General features: G+C 45.3%; 1 protein-coding gene across 2 annotated transcripts in view; it reads right to left on the bottom strand.

Moving 5' to 3' along the window:
• Window positions 1-20,640, bottom strand: part of HOMER2 (homer scaffold protein 2) — a 167,797-nt gene that overhangs the window by 103,862 nt on the left and 43,295 nt on the right. For both annotated transcript variants that reach the window (XM_075273413.1, XM_075273412.1), the window contains exon 2: window positions 482-638. In XM_075273413.1, coding sequence (XP_075129514.1) covers window positions 482-638 — 157 coding nt within the window. The remainder of the gene's footprint in view (window positions 1-481; window positions 639-20,640) is intronic.

Here is a 20,640-nt window from a genome sequence, read left to right as displayed (position 1 = left end):
GCTGGGATGACTGCTTTATACATCACATGCACGTTCATAGTGTAGACCATTCAAGATACATACACATTTATAAATGAGACATAACAGAATAGCAGCGGATCGTGTCATTTGCCTGATTGCTTGGAACTGTAATTTTTGCTAAATGATGTTAATATTGGAAGTAGTCAAAGCTTTTGACAGCTTTGAAGAAGGTGGGTAAGTGGCTACTGAATCACTCAAAATGAGACATGCGCCACCCACTCCTCATGACCGGGCAGTGACAGGAAAGCCATTATTGTCAGTGCAGAAAAACAGTCATCCTTAATGAGAGGGTTAGTCAAGAAGTCAACTCTGCAAGACAGATTTATAGAACCATTTAAAATAAACCGCTATATTACAGAATCATTTAATATCCATTCTGCGCAGACTGGGCATTGGCTACAAGACCCCCTTGTAAGATGTGAAGTCAAACAATATAATATGAAGCAGAAAACCTACACACCTTGGTCCCATCAACACTGATGATTCGGTAGCTGTTCCTTGTGCTGTCATAAAAGTAGGAGACTGTTACCGCTTGTTTGCTTGCAGGGACCCAATTCTTCTTGGTGCTGGGATCTATTTGGAAGACATGCGCTCTTGTGGTGAAGATAGGTTGTTCTCTAGAAGAAAAATTTTTTTTTTTTAAGTGGGTTATAAAGTCATAGTCCAATATTAGTACTCTGCGCTGTTAAATGTAGTTTAGTGATTTGGTTTACAACAACCACATGGACTCTTTGGAGGCAATTTACCAAATATTCTACACTAGTTTTGAGCGTAATGGGTATGATAAAGAGTGCAGTTTTAGGCACATGGTGTAATGTCAGATTAACATTTTGATGACTGCACTACACTCAACTTTTTTTTTTTTTTTTTTTAAAAGGCAGCGAGACAGAAAAATGAAATAATGGCTAACATCCCGCTAGTAACTACCTTCAGGTTCAGGGACCAACTGGGAAAGAACAAAATTATTAAGAGGTGCACTCCTCTTAGAAATTTTGGCACATCTCACTATGGACTTCTGGATAAATAATCACATTAAAAAGACCCTAAAAGTCGCCTCTGACCAGTCTGAAATAGTGAAGCTGTCCAATTGTACTACTTTACTGTAGGTTAAATATCACTTCACCATTTTCGTTGTAGGTGAAATGCCCAGCCCCCATTTGCTGTCTGCCTGGGTTGTGTGGATGGTGCTCTCGTCCATAACATGGCAGCAGCATGTGATCATATAGGTCACTTAGCCTCCACCACTGTGCCTGCACTCCAGAACACCGTGCGTTGCTGTGGAGGAGGCTGAGAGATATAACTGTAACATGCTCCTCCAGCCATGGCCGTGGCATGGACAGAAGCAATGTCTGCACAACTCAGGGAGATAACAGAATATTGGTGGGCCAACTTCCCCTATGAACCAATTTAAAACCCTTTCATCCCTTTAAGAAGACCAATATAAATATAGGGACATAATTTTGATGACTTTCAATACAAGGGCTGACACAGGTATAGCTGAGGAAGAAATTCACGCATAGTTATAGTTCCCTTATTTTCCAAAATCTCAACAAGAGCACACCCTGATGCCTCTCTTAACAGTCCACTGTTCCTCTGATATTTCTCCTAGAGATGAGTCAGCCTGCACAGGGATACGGTCAGCACTATTCGGACAGTCTCGGGTTTTCACCATTTTGCCAATTTTATCTGAAGGATCACATTCGTAAAAGTGAAAAACAAAACAAAAAAAAAAAAACCCACAACTTCTTTGGCTGCAGATGTTACATTAGAATATCCTTTAAAAGAATATAAGATAGTAATTTTAAAATAGTTAAAAAAAAAAATACAAACATAAAAAAATAATAGCCTGGAGTACGGAGATGATGCATAATGCCAACTTGTAGACTGTTATTTCCAAGCAGCGGAATAATACTTGAACTCTCTGCCTACGAGCATTGATTGAGTTTTCCCGCAGTATTGTTCTGCTCTCTCACAATGGCAAAATCAATATTTTAAAACACCAATTATATTCTATTCTTTCTTTCATTTTGTGAAAAAGCAGTGGAGAGATATTGGTTCGTAAATCTGTATGCCTTTTCTGTCACACTAGAATAAACAGACCTGCAGAGGTGAGGCCGACAAGAAAAAATACATAAAGTACCTGGAACTGGACAAGAATGGCTTCGTACAAAGGTCGGACTAAGACATAAAGCAGACGTATCCTCGCTGTTTTCTGTAACATTAAAAGCTTCTTTCTAAAGCAATGGAGACAAAGTAGACCCTGCTCCAAATAGCAGTATGGAGATTTGTTCTGCTTTCCATATTCTAAAAGCAATCACATATCCCAGTACAGAACACAAAGCCTTCTCCATCTCTTCCTAAGAAACTCAAGACACCCTGAGGTCACTGATCCCTAAATGCCCAGAGTATAGTTTTACCTTTAAATATACCAACATAAGCAAAGCTTGCCTGGGTCACCTGATGGTCTAATATGTATGGGTGCCCAATAGCAGAGGTTTGGAAATTCCATCAGGTCCTATCCTCTATACCTTTCTCATAGTATCTTCTGCTACAAGCGGGCTCTTACAGTGGCCTATACTCTTCTTCTCAATGAAACATGCACACTGTCAGATCAAGTTTTGTTTTTATGGTGGAATCAGTAGCAGTAGCTGTTGGCTGAATAATTCTAAATTAAGGTTTTTTTCATATTATAAATTATTATTTTTTGCAGCAACAAAATGACTACATGGTAAATGACCTGTAAATTACCCATATAATGGACTTATTTTGCATTACATATAGCAAGTTAAAGCAAAGTATAATGGATTTGGATGTCTCGTCACTCCACTACCCATTTTATTATAGGCCTAGTAGTGGATAGGAATATGGACAACAAAAATCATTGACAAAGTATGACATTTGTGCACCTGTAATGGTCGCAGGATGATGGTAGTAATGATAAGCTAGGGAGGGCTTTGTTAGAAATTTTTCATTGCTAGAATTTGTTAATATTAGGATAGGATATCTATATCAGATTAATGGGAGTCCGTCAAACCAGGAGCAAATGATATCAGAAGTTGTGTCTCTAAAACTACACATGGAGCTAATCTATACGGGTATATAGTCTAGAAAACTGGTGTCTAAGCCATGAAAAAAGCCATAATTTTTGTACCAAGTAAATGTGACTATTTATATTTTGCCTCCCACACACTTTACTTAAAGGAGGCCTGGCAGGGGTGGTTCCTTCAGCCCAGTGACATTTATCATCATTTACAGTATAGATTTCTGCCGGCCGGCTTTCGCACATTTTTTTTTGTCCTACTGAAGAGCTACAGCTTTTAATTTCAGTATTTCCTGGCAATGTTACTATGCATTTCACCTGTATAGTAATGGCCAGTAAACCAGAGGTTTTCAATTGATTGTCCCTTACTATACAGGTTAGCTGTATAGTAATATATGCTAGGTATTACAGCAATTGTAAACTACACATAGTTCTTCGGTAAGTAAGTGCTATATAAACACAACCTTTAGGCACATGGACCCCTGGAGGTTGTGCTTAATTTATGAAGGGGTTTGTAGTTTGTCAATTAGATGCAAACAATAGCGGGGCAGGAATTATGAAAAATTAGCTCCAGTGGCTCAGATTTTCTGATTTAGAGTGCAAACATAGACAGACAGAAGGATGAGGTGGCACTACTGCATGCATACAAACTATGCTATGGAAGGTCAGGGGTAAATTCCATACATTTCACTGGTGGTGTTCACAGCAAGTAAAAAAGTCCATATACAGTCCAGAAGATAGAAAAAGCTAGGCACTCACCGATGGAAGAGTATAAAAATATCAAACCTTTATTTCAAACATCCATGTAAAATACAATACGGGAGGAGGCACGCCTGGGAGAGGAGAGCAACAGCCGTTTCGTGCTGGTAGCACTTTTTCAAGCTCAAGGTGTCGCTCTCCTCTCCCAGGCGTGCCTCCTCCCGTATTGTATTTTACATGGATGTTTTAAATAAAGGTTTGAAATATTTTTATACTCTTCCAATGGTAAGTGCCCAGCTTTTTCTATTTTCTGGACTATAGACAGACAGTAACTGTGATAAATCTGGTGTACTTTCAGACATACTGGATGTTAAACTATCCTATACACATGCACTTTCAGCCATGCCAGGGGTGCATACTTAACAGGAAGAGAGGAACAGACCACTGCCATATGCAAAGGATCAAGCATGTTGAAATTTAACCGACACTCATATAAGACAGTAGGCCAGTCTGGTCAAAATTAGTGGGTTTGTCCAAGTTTGCTCTTATGAGTATGGGCATCTTAATATAGTATTTAATTGATGGCAAACAGTAATACTACCCAATCCTTAATTGGGTAGATTATTAGGCCAGTTATAGGGAGAAAGCATTTGTGGGAACACTACTTCCTTTGGGATGGGGCTGCTGATACTTTCTCGTATAAGTAAAACCCTGTTTATATATAGGTATTTTTCACTACTGGACACGTGGATTTGCTAATATCTTGCAAATAGTAATGAGATATAGTCCATAATTAATCAGCAACTCCAGCCTAACTAATGTTGGTATGTTGCGGCGGGATCACCATGTGATGAAAACCTTATTGTGCTCCAGATCAGCCAACAAACAAGCAATCATTCCTTTGTCAGCCAATTACATCTTAAGATCAACAAGACTGTCTAGAGCACATCGTCTTGTGCAAAAAACAGTGAAGGTTACATTAGCCAATGCAAAAGGATCAACGTGTTCAGTACTGGTCCGCCCAAGCACTGTGCAGTGCAAATGTGCCCCTGGGGTACCAGGATGTGGCGATATAGAATATTGCATTGGCCTGAAATCAAATTAAGAGACATGAACTAGTAGGGAAGAAGAGAACATGAAACGCTAGCATGCCTATAAATAAACAAACAGAAGGCTGCTTCTCAATGACTTCAACACTCAGCATTTTATACATTGCTTTGTTATCTGCTTCTATTATTGGCTAACAGATACCTTGTGTGACATTACTTTCCACAGTCACATTTGTTAAGGGAATGAGAGGAACCATCTAAACTCATTAAGCCGATTTATATAGGGATGTGAAGCCGGGACGGTTACTGTCACATCTATGCTAATTGGCTAGAATAATATTGTTTATACAATTACCCGATCACTAATCACATCAAACAATGAAAAAAGAAAAGCAGATTTAGCTGAATAACCAAGTTCAGTGACGATTTCTACCCAATTATAGAAGTTAATGGTTTGGAACTACAGATATGCCAATGCTGCTCAGAGGCTCATAAAGCTACTTGGCCCTAAATCTGTTCAGGTAACCCCACCGACTGCAAAGGATTCATAGTACTGACTGTAGTATTTATTATATGACAAAGGGGTCTCCAGGTCCTCTCAAACAACAGGGCCTGAGACAGTTATATCTGCTCCCTCTGATTGTTTATTTACATAGCTCCATTAATTCCATGGTGCTTTACATTTGGGGGTTACATACAGTACACAAAATATACAGGTAGATATAATACTAACAGTGACTGACTGGCACAGTGGGGTAGAGGGCCCTGCCCACCAGGGCTTACAGTCTATGAGGGAAGGGGATTTGAGACAGAAGGAGAGGGGAAGACAGTTCAGATGGCGGTGTGGTGACAGTGTTATTGGAGGTTGTAGGCCTTCCTGAATAGGTGAGTCTTCAGGGCCTTCTTGAATCCTGTGATTGTGGGGGTCAGCCTTATGTGTCTTGGTAAGTAGTTCCAGAGTATGGGGGATGCACAGGAGAAATCTTGGAGACTGTTGTGTGAGGAGCGGATGGAGAGCAGAGTGGAGTAGGAGGTCATTGGTCATTGAATTGGAGGCGGCAGGAAGTGTTGAGGGTTTGAACGCGTGACTTGAAGGATAGGTCGGGGTCCAGTGTTACTCCAAGGCATTGGGCCTGTGGGACAGTGGTAAATGTGGTTCCGTTGACTTTGATAGATGGGTCAGGTGGAAGGGCCATATGGGGTGGGGCTAAGATGATGAACTCCGTTTTCTCCATATTGAGTTTGAGAAATCGGGAGGAGAGGAAGGAGGCTACAGCCATTAAACAGTCTGGAACTCTGGTCAGCAGGGAGGTAATGTCTGGTACAGAGATGTATATTTGGGTGTCATCAGCATAGCAATGGTATTGGAAACCATGAGATTCTATGAGTTGGCACAGGCTAACGGTGTAGATGGAGAACAGGAGGGGTCATAGGATGGAGCCTTGAGGGACACCTGCAGAGAGGGCGAGGTGAGGAGGTGGTGTGCGAGTGGGAGACGCTGAATGTGCGGTTGGTGAGGTATGAGGAGATCCAGGAAAGGGCCAGGTCTGAGATGCCAAGGGATGAGAGAATTTCTAACAGGAGGGAGTGGTCGACTGTGTCAAAGGCAAAGGAGAGGTCAAGGAGGAGGAGGACAGCGTAATGGCGCTTGGCTTTAGCAGTTAGAAGGTCATTGGTGACTTTTGTTAGGGCAGTTTCAGTGGAGTGCCGGGGTCTGAAGCCTGACTGAAGTCTGTCAAAGAGCAGGTTGGACGAGAGATAGGAGGAGAGTTCGGAGTGGACGTGTTGCTCAAGCAGTTTTGAGGCGTATGGGAGCAGTGAGATGGGACGATATTTGGCTGGAGAGGACAGGTCGAGGGACGGTTGCTTAAGTATAGGTGTGACTGTGGCGGGCTTGAAGGATAGGGAAAGGATACATTGGCTAGGGATAGGTTGAAGAGATGAGTTAGGGCTGGATGAATGACTTCAGTGAGTTTGGGGATGTGATGTGACTGGATCGGGTCAAGTACGCAGGAGATGTATGTATATATACTGTATGCCACATGGTTTACTATGCAGTGAGTTACATCCCATTTCACACTGCTGACGGGCAATAGGTCGTATATGAGTAGCCAAAGTTGATCCTACGTAAGTTATTCTTCTTCATCCATATCTAACATTAGTGGAGGAATGAACTGGTCTGCCATACTGGTACTGAATACATCCAAGCTAAAAGTAGTCCCAAAGCCCAATAGTCTTGTAAATCTTATTAAAAGGAGCCATTTTTTACTTCATTGTGTCTCACATAAATTATGATCATTTAGAAACTGAGCAGTAAATACAGTCACCATTATAAGTATTGTAACAGGTCTAAAAGCGGATATACCTAATGCTGATATACCTATATACACCATTACATAACCATACAAAATTATCCATACTTTTAAACAGTAGGGCAAAAAAGTTACCTCTTTGTACATTTTCCGACCCGCTTGGCTCTGCCTTTGGCCCAACAGATTTAGTATAACTCATGCCAAGAAACTGCTGTAAGTTATACCTGAAATCTTCACCTGCCCCTGACTGGTGTAGATTTAGACTCTGGCTCCTGGGAGCTGTGGCATATTGAGACTAATAAGAGGACAGAGCCTCTAATTCTGGGTCATCTACCACCACATTATACAATAATAAAACCAACACATACTTTTTATACCCATCCCGTAAGTGTGGCTAAAACAGATTATCACAGGATATAGCAAGATGACCTATTAATACATGCCAAGCCCCAGCCGAAAGGGGGTTCTGTATGCTACCCTTTTTCCCCGAAAATAAGACCCCCCCCCCTTCAACTTCTGGATCACATACAACCGGCAGTCATGCCGGCGCTCCGCTAAGGAAGCATCAGCATGACTGCCGATTGTTCCCCGCTCCAGCCGCTGCATAAGACATCCCCCGAAAATAAGAAAGGTCATATATTTCGTTAGATAATTTAATATAAGAAACTGTCTTATTTTCGGGGAAACAGGGTAGTATGGCAGACCGGTTCATTCCTGCACGAATGTTAGATGTGGAAAAGCAGTGTGAAATGGGAAGCAACTCGCTGCATAGTAAAGCATGTGGCATACATATACACACACACACACACACACACACACACACGTTGTTCTTGCTGCAATCCAGGCTCTGTTGATGGACAGGGCACTACCTTACCCTTCAGCAGCTTCTAATGTCTCACTGTCAGTCTAGTAAAACTACACCTCTGAAGTAAGTAGGAGCACAGTGTATGTTTGATGTGAAGATGATAGCTGTAAATGATGCAATTTGCTCATGGGAAAAATGGAACACAGCAGAATAAGGTCACTAACATTATACCAAACCATACTGATCTTTCCAAAGAGAGCTGCCTATCAACGCTACTGTAGTCCTCTGCACATTTCATTAGGAGGCAAGAGCAGAAATAGCTTCACAAGTCTATAGTATGGTAGTACAATGGGGTTCCAGTAGTTTAGAGAAATAATAAAATTTTAAGGACTAAGGAAATTAATCCAGTCCTGCCAAAGATTGAAAAATAAGCAGTCATGTGTACATAAGGAATAATACTACATGACTTCCACTCTGTATTTTGTAGTTTTCCCCTCTGCAGATTCTCTTTTTAATTCTGAGCTTTGTGTGAGCTAGTGAGTATGAAGAATAGCTGCTATAATGTGTCCTATACATTGCACATAGAGAAAATAGAAAATTAGTTTTTCTCCCTGATTTTCTCTCTCTCACTTAGAAGCAACATGGAAAATATTACAGAGAGGTACTTAACTGTGCTGATGTGAATAAAGCATTTGAAACTACACAGAAAACTTACTATTATCAACAGCAAGATGTCTGTGTATGTCTCTGCTTCTTTCATTTGGCTTCTTCTCCTTAAAGGGATCCCATCATTAAAACTCAATTTTTTCTGCCTACCACGTAGGAATAGCCTTAAGAAAGGCTATTCTTCTCCTACCTTTAGATGTCTTCTCCGCGCCGGAGTTCAGTATATAATCCGGTATTCCGGTTTTCATCAGTATGCACATGAATTCTCTCGCAGCACTGGGGGTGTCCCCAATTCTGCGAGAGAACTCTCAAGCGCCGCCGCCTCCTTCTTCAGTGGCTTCAAACTTCTAGGCCTCGGGCAGACGACTGCGCATGCCTGCTGGTCACAAGAAAATGCCCGCTTGCAATACTGTGTAAGCGGCCATTTTGTTGTGGCTGGCAGGCATGCACAGTCGGCTTTGACCTAGGCCTAGAAGTTTGAAGCCACCGCCGGAAGAAGATGCAAAGAAGACCCATTCCTGAAGAAGATGGAGGTGGCACTGGAGAGTTCTCTTGCAGCATTGGGGGCGCCCCCAGTGCTGTTTGAGCGCTGGGGCCTGCCCCCTGTGCTGCAAGCGTATTCATTTGCATACGCTCTGTTCGGCGAACTTGCGGTGTCGGCACTATGGCCGCGGGCATGCGCAGTACGTTCAGCGAAGTTCTCCGAACAGAGCGTACTGCGCAGGCATCCGACGTCAAGCCAAAGAAGGAAGGGGAGTATGCAGAAGAAGATAGAGGCGGCGCTGGAGTCTGTTTTCGAGCAGCAATGGGGATGCCCCCATCACATTTTTTGCGCTGGGGCCTGCCCCCATCGCTGCGAGAGAACTAATTAGCATACCGGTACAAACCGGTATTTCGAACGAACGGCGCAGCGGAGAGCACTTCCAAAGGTAGGAGACGAATAGCCTTTCTAAAGGCTATTCCGACGTGTTACCTAGGAAAAAAAAAGTTTTTTAATGGTAGAATCCCTTTAATGATAGGATACCTTTAAGACTTGGTTCACATCTGTGTTTAGTATTCCATTCGGGAAGTCCGCTTAGGGACCCCTGAGCAGAAAACTAAATGCATTAAAAAGCAGTTAGCTAAGAAACCACATGGACCCTATAGACTACAATGGGGTCTGTGTGTTTTCTGTGCGGTGTCCGCACAAATTATATGGAGAGAAAAATACTGTAAACTGCACTTTTCTATCTGCATAATTCGTGCAGACACCGAGCGGAATCCACACGGACCCCATTATAGTCTATGGGGTCTATGTGGTTTCTTAGCTAACCACTTTTTAATGTGTTTGGTATTCAGTTCGGGGGGGAGTGAACCCATATATCTCTTTGTTCAATATATAATCTGATCCCTCTGTAAGCTAGCAGTCTATTTGGTCTGGTTTTGGCCTGGTAACGCTTCCCTCAGGACCATGACATGCTCTTTTCTTTGATGTGAGGAAGTCAATGTGGCCTTGCCAGAACAGATTTTCTGGCAGTATGTTTCATTACTAGAGATGAGCGAACAGTGTTCTATCGAACTCATGTTCGATCGGATATTAGGCTGTTCGGCATGTTCGAATCCAATCGAACACCGCGTGGTAAAGTGCGCCATTACTCGATTCCCCTCCCACCTTCCCTGGCGCCTTTTTTGCTCCAATAACAGCGCAGGGTAGGTGGGACAGGAACTACGACACCGGTGACGTTGAAAAAAGTAGGCAAAACCCATTGGCTGCCGAAAACATGTGACCTCTAATTTAAAAGAACAGCGCCGCCCAGGTTCGCGTCATTCTGAGCTTGCAATTCACCGAGGACGGAGGTTTCCGTCCAGCTAGCTAGGGCTTAGATTCTGGGTAGGCAGGGACAGGCTAGGATAGGAAGGAGAAGACAACCACAACAGCTCTTGTAAGAGCTAAATTCCAGGGAGAAGCTTGTCAGTGTAACGTGGCACTGACGGGCTCAATCGCCGCAACCCAGCTTTCCCAGGATCCTGAATGGAATACACTGTCAGTGTATTCCCGTATACCCGATATATACCCCCGATACCCGTTCCAACGGTGTGCCCCCCCACCTTCACCCCAGAAATACCCTGCAAGTCCCCTAGCAATAGAATTGGGGCTATATACACCCACTATTTTTGCTACTGCCATATAGTGCCATTGTCTGACTGGGAATTCAAAGAATATATTGGGAATACAAATACCCTCATTTCTTGCTACTGCCATATAGTGCCAGTTTCTGACTGGTAATTCAAAGAATATATTGGGGTTACGTGCACCCACAATTTTTACTACTGGTATACAGTGCCATTGTCTGACTGGGAATTCAAAGAATATATTGGGAATACAAATACCCTCATTTCTTGCTACTGCCATATAGTGCCAGTTTCTGACTGGTAATTCAAAGAATATATTGGGGTTACGTGCACCCACAATTTTTACTACTGGTATACAGTGCCATTGTCTGACTGGGAATTCAAAGAATATATTGGGGTTATAAATACCCTCATTTCTTGCTACTGCCATATAGTGCCAGTTTCTGACTGGTAATTCAAAGAATATATTGGGGTTACGTGCACCCACAATTTTTACTACTGGTATACAGTGCCATTGTCTGACTGGGAATTCAAAGAATATATTGGGAATACAAATACCCTCATTTCTTGCTACTGCCATATAGTGCCAGTTTCTGACTGGGAATTCAAAGAATATATTGGGGTTACGTGCACCCACAATTTTTACTACTGGTATACAGTGCCATTGTCTGACTGGGAATTCAAAGAATATATTGGGAATACAAATACCCTCATTTCTTGCTACTGCCATATAGTGCCAGTTTCTGACTGGTAATTCAAAGAATATATTGGGGTTACGTGCACCCACAATTTTTACTACTGGTATACAGTGCCATTGTCTGACTGGGAATTCAAAGAATATATTGGGGTTATAAATACCCTCATTTCTTGCTACTGGTATATAGTGCCATTGTCTGACTGGGAATTCAAAGAATATATTGGGGTTACGTGCACCCACAATTTTTACTACTGGTATACAGTGCCATTGTCTGACTGGGAATTCAAAGAATATATTGGGGTTATAAATACCCTCATTTCTTGCTACTGCCATATAGTGCCAGTTTCTGACTGGTAATTCAAAGAATATATTGGGGTTACGTGCACCCACAATTTTTACTACTGGTATACAGTGCCATTGTCTGACTGGGAATTCAAAGAATATATTGGGAATACAAATACCCTCATCTCTTGCTACTGCCATATAGTGCCAGTTTCTGACTGGTAATTCAAAGAATATATTGGGGTTACGTGCACCCACAATTTTTACTACTGGTATACAGTGCCATTGTCTGACTGGGAATTCAAAGAATATATTGGGGTTATAAATACCCTCATTTCTTGCTACTGGTATATAGTGCCATTGTCTGACTGGGAATTCAAAGAATATATTGGGGTTACGTGCACCCACAATTTTTACTACTGGTATACAGTGCCATTGTCTGACTGGGAATTCAAAGAATATATTGGGGTTATAAATACCCTCATTTCTTGCTACTGCCATATAGTGCCAGTTTCTGACTGGTAATTCAAAGAATATATTGGGGTTACGTGCACCCACAATTTTTACTACTGGTATACAGTGCCATTGTCTGACTGGGAATTCAAAGAATATATTGGGAATACAAATACCCTCATTTCTTGCTACTGCCATATAGTGCCAGTTTCTGACTGGTAATTCAAAGAATATATTGGGGTTACGTGCACCCACAATTTTTACTACTGGTATACAGTGCCATTGTCTGACTGGGAATTCAAAGAATATATTGGGGTTATAAATACCCTCATTTCTTGCTACTGGTATATAGTGCCATTGTCTGACTGGGAATTCAAAGAATATATTGGGGTTACGTGCACCCACAATTTTTACTACTGGTATACAGTGCCATTGTCTGACTGGGAATTCAAAGAATATATTGGGAATACAAATACCCTCATTTCTTGCTACTGCCATATAGTGCCAGTTTCTGACTGGTAATTCAAAGAATATATTGGGGTTACGTGCACCCACAATTTTTACTACTGGTATACAGTGCCAATTTCTAACTAGGAATTCAAAATGCGCAAGGCTCCCGGAAAGGGACGTGGACGAGGCCGTGGGCGAGGTCGGGGGAATGGTTCTGGGGAGCAAGGTAGCAGTGAAGCCACAGGGCGTCCCGTGCCTACTCCTGTGGGGCAGCAAGCATTGCGCCACTCCACAGTGCCAGGGTTGCTTGCCACATTAACTAAACTGCAGGGTACAAACCTTAGTAGGCCCGAGAACCAGGAACAGGTCTTGCAATGGCTGTCAGAGAACGCTTACAGCACATTGTCCAGCAGCCAGTCAGACTCTGCCTCCTCTCCTCCTATTACCCAACAGTCTTGTCTTCCTTCCTCCCAAAATTCCGAAGCTTTACAAAACAATAACCCAAACTGTCCCTGCTCCCCAGAGCTGTTCTCCGCTCCTTTCATTGTCCCTCAACCTGCCTCTCCACGTCACGATTCCACGAACCTAACAGAGGAGCATCTGTGTCCAGATGCTCAAACACTAGAGTCTCCTCCATCTCCGTTCGATTTGGTGGTGGATGACCAGCAACCCACCCTCATCGACGATGATGTGACGCAGTTGCCGTCAGGGCATCCAGTTGACCGGCGCATTGTGCGGGAGGAGGAGATGAGACAGGAGTTGGAAGAGGAAGTGGTGGATGATGAGGACACTGACCCGACCTGGACAGGGGGGATGTCAAGCGGGGAAAGTAGTGTGGATGTTGAGGCAGGTGCAGCACCAAAAAGGGTAGCTAGAGGCAGAGGCAGAGGTCAGCAGCTTAGGCGAAGCCAGGCCACACCCGGAATCTCCCAAGATGTTCCAGTTCGTACCCAGCCCCGAAAAACTCCCACCTCGAGGGCACGTTTCTCGAAGGTGTGGAGTTTTTTCAAGGAATGCGCCGAGGACAGATATAGTGTTGTCTGCACAATTTGCCTCTCGAAATTGATTAGGGGCTCTGAGAAGAGCAACCTGTCCACCACTTCAATGCGCCGTCATTTGGAATCCAAGCACTGGAATCAGTGGCAGGCAGCAACGGCAGGACAAAGGCCGCCTGCCGTTCACGCCACTGCCACTGCCTCTGCCACTGCCACTGCTGACTGTGCTGGCGATGCACTCCAGAGGACGAGCCAGGACACCACTTCATCTGCCTCCGCCACTTTGTTGACTTCTACCTCATCCTCCCCTGGTCCTGTCTTATCTCCTTCTCCTGCACCATCAAAGGCACCATCAGGCGCTTCTTTACAACAACCCACCATCTCTCAGACATTGGAGCGGCGGCAGAAATACACTGCTAACCACCCACACGCGCAAGCCTTGAACGCCAACATCGCTAAACTGCTGGCCCAGGAGATGTTGGCGTTCCGGCTTGTTGAAACTCCCGCCTTCCTGGACCTGATGGCAACTGCGGCACCTCGCTATGCCGTCCCTAGCCGTCACTACTTCTCCCGGTGTGCCGTCCCCGCCTTGCACCAGCACGTGTCACTCAACATCAGGCGGGCCCTTAGTTCCGCGCTTTGCACAAAGGTCCACTTGACCACCGACGCGTGGACAAGTGCATGCGGACAGGGACGCTACATTTCACTGACGGCACACTGGGTGAATGTAGTTGAGGCTGGGACTGCTTCCCAAACTGGCCCGGTGTACCTCGTCTCCCCGCCTAACATTCCTGGCAGGGACACGAGAAGAACACCCCCCTCCTCCTCCTCCTCTACCGCCTCCTCCTCCGCCACCGCCTCCTCCTCCGCCACCGCCTCCTCCTCCGCTGTTAGATTGACCCCAGCTACGAGTTGGAAACGTTGCAGCACTGGCGTTGGTAGACGTCAGCAGGCTGTGCTGAAGCTGATCAGCTTGGGGGACAGACAGCACACTGCCTCCGAGGTGAGGGATGCCCTCCTCGATGAGACGGCAATATGGTTTGAGCCGCTGCACCTGGGCCCAGGCATGGTCGTTTGTGATAACGGCCGGAACCTGGTAGCAGCTCTGGAGCTTGCCGGACTCCAACATGTTCCATGCCTGGCCCACGTCTTCAACCTAGTGGTGCAACGTTTCCTAAAGAGCTACCCCAATGTTCCAGAGCTACTGGTGAAAGTGCGGCGCATGTGCGCCCACTTTCGCAAGTCGACAGTAGCCGATGCTAGCTTAAAATCTCTCCAGCAACGCCTGCATGTGCCACAACACCAGCTTTTGTGCGACGTCCCCACACGCTGGAACTCAACGTTTCAGATGTTGAATAGAGTGGTTGAGCAGCAGAGACCTTTGATGGAATACCAGCTACAAAACCCTAGGGTGCCACAAAGTCAGCTGCCTCAGTTTCACATCCATGAGTGGCCATGGATGAGAGACCTTTGTGACATCCTACGGGTCTTTGAGGAGTCCACAAGGAGGGTGAGCTCTGAGGATGCGATGGTGAGCCTTACAATCCCGCTCTTGTGTGTTCTGAGAGAATCCCTGATTGACATCAGGGATAACTCAGATCACACAGAGGAGTTAGGGATAGCATCCGATCCGTCACAGCTGGAGAGTAGGTCCACACATCTGTCCGCTTCACTGCGTTTAATGGAGGAGGAGGAGGAGGAGGAGGAAGAAGAGTTGTCCGATGATGTGATGGTGATACAGGAGGCTTCCGGGCAACTTCGAATCGTCCCATTGTTGCAGCGCGGATGGGTAGACATGGAGGATGAGGAGGAAATGGAGATTGAACTTTCCGGTGGGGCCAGAGGAGTCATGCCAACTAACACTGTGGCAGACATGGCTGAGTTCATGTTGGGGTGCTTTACAACCGACAAGCGTATTGTCAAAATCATGGAGGACAACCAGTACTGGATCTTTGCTATCCTTGACCCCCGGTATAAAAACAACATCTCGTCTTTTATTCCGGTAGAGGGGAGGGCCAATCGCATCAATGCTTGCCACAGGCAATTGGTGCAGAATATGATGGAGATGTTTCCAGCATGTGACGTTGACGGCAGGGAGGGCAGTTCCTCCAGTAGGCAACCAAGTTCTCACCGGTCCACACAAACGAGGGGCACACTGTCTAAGGTCTGGGACACCTTGATGGCACCCCCTCGCCAAAGTGCCGCCACGGAGGGTCCTAGTGTCACCAGGCGTGAGAAGTATAGGCGCATGTTGCGGGAATACCTTTCCGACCACAGCCCTGTCCTCTCCGACCCCTCTGCGCCCTACACGTACTGGGTGTCGAAGTTGGACCTGTGGCTTGAACTTGCCCTATATGCCTTGGAGGTGCTGTCCTGTCCTGCCGCCAGCGTCCTATCTGAGAGGGTGTTCAGTGCAGCCGGTGGCATCATCACTGACAAGCGCACCCGTCTGTCAGCTGAGAGTGCCGACCGGCTCACTTTGATAAAAATGAACCACCACTGGGTAGAGCCGTCATTTTTGTGCCCACCTGTGTAAAGCACCCCAACATGAAACTCCATGTCTGTACTCAACCTCTCCAATTCCTCCGCATCCTCATACTCATCCACCATAAGCGTTGCACAATTCTGCTAATACTAGGCTCCCTCCACCCTGATTTCCCCCAACTCTGCTGGTTAGAGGCTCCCTCCACCCTGATTTCCACCAACTCTGCTGGTTAGAGGCTCCCTCCACCATGAATTGGTCCAAACTGGGCTGTTTAGCGGCTCCCTCCACCATGAATTGGTCCAAACTGGGTTTTTTAGAGGCTCCCTCCACCATGAATTTGCCCAAACTTGGCTGTTTAGAGGCTCCCTCCACCATTAATTGGTCCAAACTGGGCTGGTTAGAGGCTCCCTCCACCATGAATTGGTCCAAACTGGGTTTTTTAGAGGCTCCCTCCACCATGAATTTGCCCAAACTGGGCTGATTAGAGGCTCCCTCCACCATGAATTGGTCCAAACTGGGCTGGTTAGAGGCTCCCTCCACCATGAATTGGTCCAAACTTGGCCGTTTAGAGGCTCCCTCCACCATTAATTGGTCCAAACTGGGCTGGTTAGAGGCTCCCTCCACCATGAATTGGTCCAAACTGGGTTTTTTAGAGGCTCCCTCCACCATGAATTTGCCCAAACTGGGCTGGTTAGAGGCTCCCTCCACCATGAATTGGTCCAAACTGGGCTGGTTAGAGGCTCCCTCCACCATGAATTTCCCAAAACTTGGCTGTTTAGAGGCTCCCTCCACCATTAATTGGTCCAAACTGGGCTGGTTAGAGGCTCCCTCCACCATGAATTGGTCCAAACTGGGTTTTTTAGAGGCTCCCTCCACCATGAATTTGCCCAAACTGGGCTGGTTAGAGGCTCCCTCCACCATGAATTGGTCCAAACTGGGCTGGTTAGAGGCTCCCTCCACCATGAATTTCCCAAAACTTGGCTGTTTAGAGGCTCCCTCCACCATTAATTGGTCCAAACTGGGCTGTTTAGAGGCTCCCTCCACCATGAATTGGTCCAAACTGGGCTGTTTAGAGGCTCCCTCCACCATGAATTTGCCCAAACTGGGCTGTTTAGAGGCTCCCTCCACCATGAATTTGCCCAAACTGGGCTGGTTAGAGGCTCCCTCCACCATGAATTGGTCCAAACTGGGTTTTTTAGAGGCTCCCTCCACCATGAATTTGCCCAAACTGGGCTGGTTAGAGGCTCCCTCCACCATGAATTGGTCCAAACTGGGCTGGTTAGAGGCTCCCTCCACCATGAATTGGTCCAAACTGGGCTGGTTAGAGGCTCCCTCCACCATTAATTGGTCCAAACTGGGCTGGTTAGAGGCTCCCTCCACCATGAATTTGCCCAAACTGGGCTGTTTAGAGGCTCCCTCCACCATGAATTGGTCCAAACTGGGGTTTTTAGGGGCTCCCTCCACCATGAATTTCCCAAAACTTGGCTGTTTAGAGGCTCCCTCCACCATTAATTGGTCCAAACTGGGCTGGTTAGAGGCTCCCTCCACCATGAATTTGCCCAAACTGGGCTGTTTAGAGGCTCCCTCCACCATGAATTGGTCCAAACTGGGTTTTTTAGAGGCTCCCTCCACCATGAATTGGTCCAAACTGGGCTGTTTAGAGGCTCCCTCCACCATGAATTTGCCCAAACTGGGCTGGTTAGAGGCTCCCTCCACCATGAATTGGTCCAAACTGGGTTTTTTAGAGGCTCCCTCCACCATGAATTTGCCCAAACTGGGCTGGTTAGAGGCTCCCTCCACCATTAATTGGTCCAAACTGGGCTGTTTAGAGGCTCCCTCCACCATGAATTTGCCCAAACTGGGCTGGTTAGAGGCTCCCTCCACCATGAATTGGTCCAAACTGGGCTGGTTAGAGGCTCCCTCCACCATGAATTTCCCAAAACTTGGCTGTTTAGAGGCTCCCTCCACCATTAATTGGTCCAAACTGGGCTGGTTAGAGGCTCCCTCCACCATGAATTTGCCCAAACTGGGCTGCTTAGAGGCTCCCTCCACCATGAATTGGTCCAAACTGGGTTTTTTAGAGGCTCCCTCCACCATGAATTTGCCCAAACTGGGCTGGTTAGAGGCTCCCTCCACCATGAATTGGTCCAAACTGGGGTTTTTAGAGGCTCCCTCCACCATGAATTTGCCCAAACTGGGGTGTTTAGAGGCTCCCTCCACCATGAATTTGCCCAAACTCTGCTGGTTAGAGGCTCAATCCACCCTGATTTTCAAAACAAATGTTGGTGCCAACCTCAACTTACTACAAGGGCCAAATTCACTGCTGGTGACAAGCTCTCCTCACTGCAAGTGCCAAATACACATGTTTCAAGGTGTTTTCCTACTGTCAGAGAGGTGGTATTGAGTGTGTAAAGTGTGTAGTTGTTAGGCTGTGATGTTGGGGTAATAGAGGGTCTTTGGTGTGTTAGATGCCCCCAGACATGCTTCCCCTGCTGTCCCAGTGTCATTCCAGAGGTGTTGGCATCATTTCCTGGGGTGTCATAGTGGACTTGGTGACCCTCCAGACACGGATTTGGGTTTCCCCCTTAACGAGTATCTGTTCCCCATAGACTATAATGGGGTTCGAAACCCGTTCGAACACACGAACATTGAGCGGCTGTTCGAATCGAATTTCGAACCTCGAACATTTTAGTGTTCGCTCATCTCTAGTCATTACTAATTTTTGTGCCGTTAATAATAATTTTTATAATACAACTTTATTAACAGATTTTGTCTCCTTTCAGTGAAATTCCGTAACTGAAACCTAATTTCTATTTGTTGAATATTTTTTTTCCTATTATAAGTAGTGAGGTTTTCTGTTACCAAGTGAGAGTATAGCAAATATTCATGTCTTCATATATATCCATAATAGTTCAGGCAATATCAAATGTAGAACTATTTTTTTGGTGTCATATGAAAGAGGAGACTCTATCCAGAGATATCCCCAATTGAATCGGAGTAGCTTCATATATTATATATGCCAATCGTGACTGTGTTTTTCAACAGTCAATTCTACAGGTCTACATTTTATAATGCCACCTTTTCCAGCCTTAGCTTCTCTGTATTACACCCCTACCCTCCTGTAATCACAGTGCGAAGAGTTTTGGATTTTTTCCTGACAGAGTTCAACACAGGATTTTACAAAAAGGATCCAAAATTTGTTAAGTGCAAAATAATTGACAACGCAAAATACTTGCAGAAAATCAAAAGTTGTTCAAAAAGTTTAGCTACGATTTAAGATGATATTTACAGTAAATGAGCGGCGAGTACTACAGGAAGCGAGGAAAAACATCTCAGAGTTCATCTCGTGATTGCAGCTTGTCTGAAAATTGGTTCTGATTTTCATCAAAACAAAGGCACACAATGAAGATGAAATCATGAGGTAAGATGGATTTGCCCAGCCAAGGAGATGATGTTTATGTTGATAAGCCAAACCTTTTCATGCAAAATAAATGGCAATATACGGGAGGAATCGGTGTAGTTATCTAGCTTATGTGGCAAACATGAATTCAATGTTTTTCGCAACAGGTTTATATAACAAATGTGCAAACCAAAATAAACAGGTGTTCGTAAATCCCATCCACATATTGCAGAAAAATACAGTGGAAATGCTGCGATGTCCAAAGCTATTGCACTTTTGGAAATTGCAATATGTCATTTATACTACGTAAATGTTGGCGTATCCGTATAGGTATATTTGAAGCAGAAAATTGTGGATTTTCTGTGAAAAGCACTGAAGGAAAAAAAAAAAAAAAAATTTCCGGCACGGTTTTTCCCACAGTGCTTTTTGGCTGCAAAACACTACATAGGGCCTTAGCCTTAAAGAGGACCTTTCATCAGATTGGGCACAGGCAGTTCTATATACTGCTGGAAAGATGACAGTGCGCTGAACTCAGCGCACTGTCGGCTTTCCCGATCTATACCCCGGGTAAAGCGCTATTGGTCCCGGTACCGTAGCACTTTACAGTCAGAAGGGCATTTCTGACACTTAGTCAGGGACGCCCTTCTGCCCAGCAGTGCCTATCGCGCTGTGCTGTGTGAGCGGGGAGGAACTCCCTCCTCCCTCTCCTGATAATACTCGTCTATAGACGAGCTGTGTGAGCAGAGGGAGGGGGCCTTCCTCCCCGCTCGACAGTACTGCGCGATAGGCGCTGCTGGGCAGAAGGGCGTCCCTGGCTAGGTGTCAGAAACGCCCTTGTGACTGTAAAGCTCTACAGTACCCGGACCGATAGCGCTTTACCCGGGGCACAGATCGGGAAAGCCGACAGTGCGCTGAATTCAGCGCACTGCCAGCTTTCCAGCAGTATATAGAACTGCCTGTGCCCAATCTGATGAAAGGTCCTCTTTAAGCTAAACTTAAAAAGCGGCTCCATTCAAATTGCATGCTCTGTGGTCAACAAAGTTTGTAGCTTGTGGAGAGCACCTTAAACCCAGGTAACTGACACCTGATAATGTATTTCAGGACCATAGAAAATATGTCCCATCAAACAGATTTAATACCTAGTTACAGTATATGTGATACAATTATCACTGCA

The sequence above is a fragment of the Leptodactylus fuscus genome, chromosome 5, assembly GCF_031893055.1.
Source record: "Leptodactylus fuscus isolate aLepFus1 chromosome 5, aLepFus1.hap2, whole genome shotgun sequence".
NCBI classification, from domain to species: Eukaryota; Metazoa; Chordata; class Amphibia; order Anura; family Leptodactylidae; genus Leptodactylus; species Leptodactylus fuscus.
The sequence above is the reverse complement of the archived record's forward strand: the minus strand, read 5'-3'. Positions and strand labels throughout refer to the sequence as shown.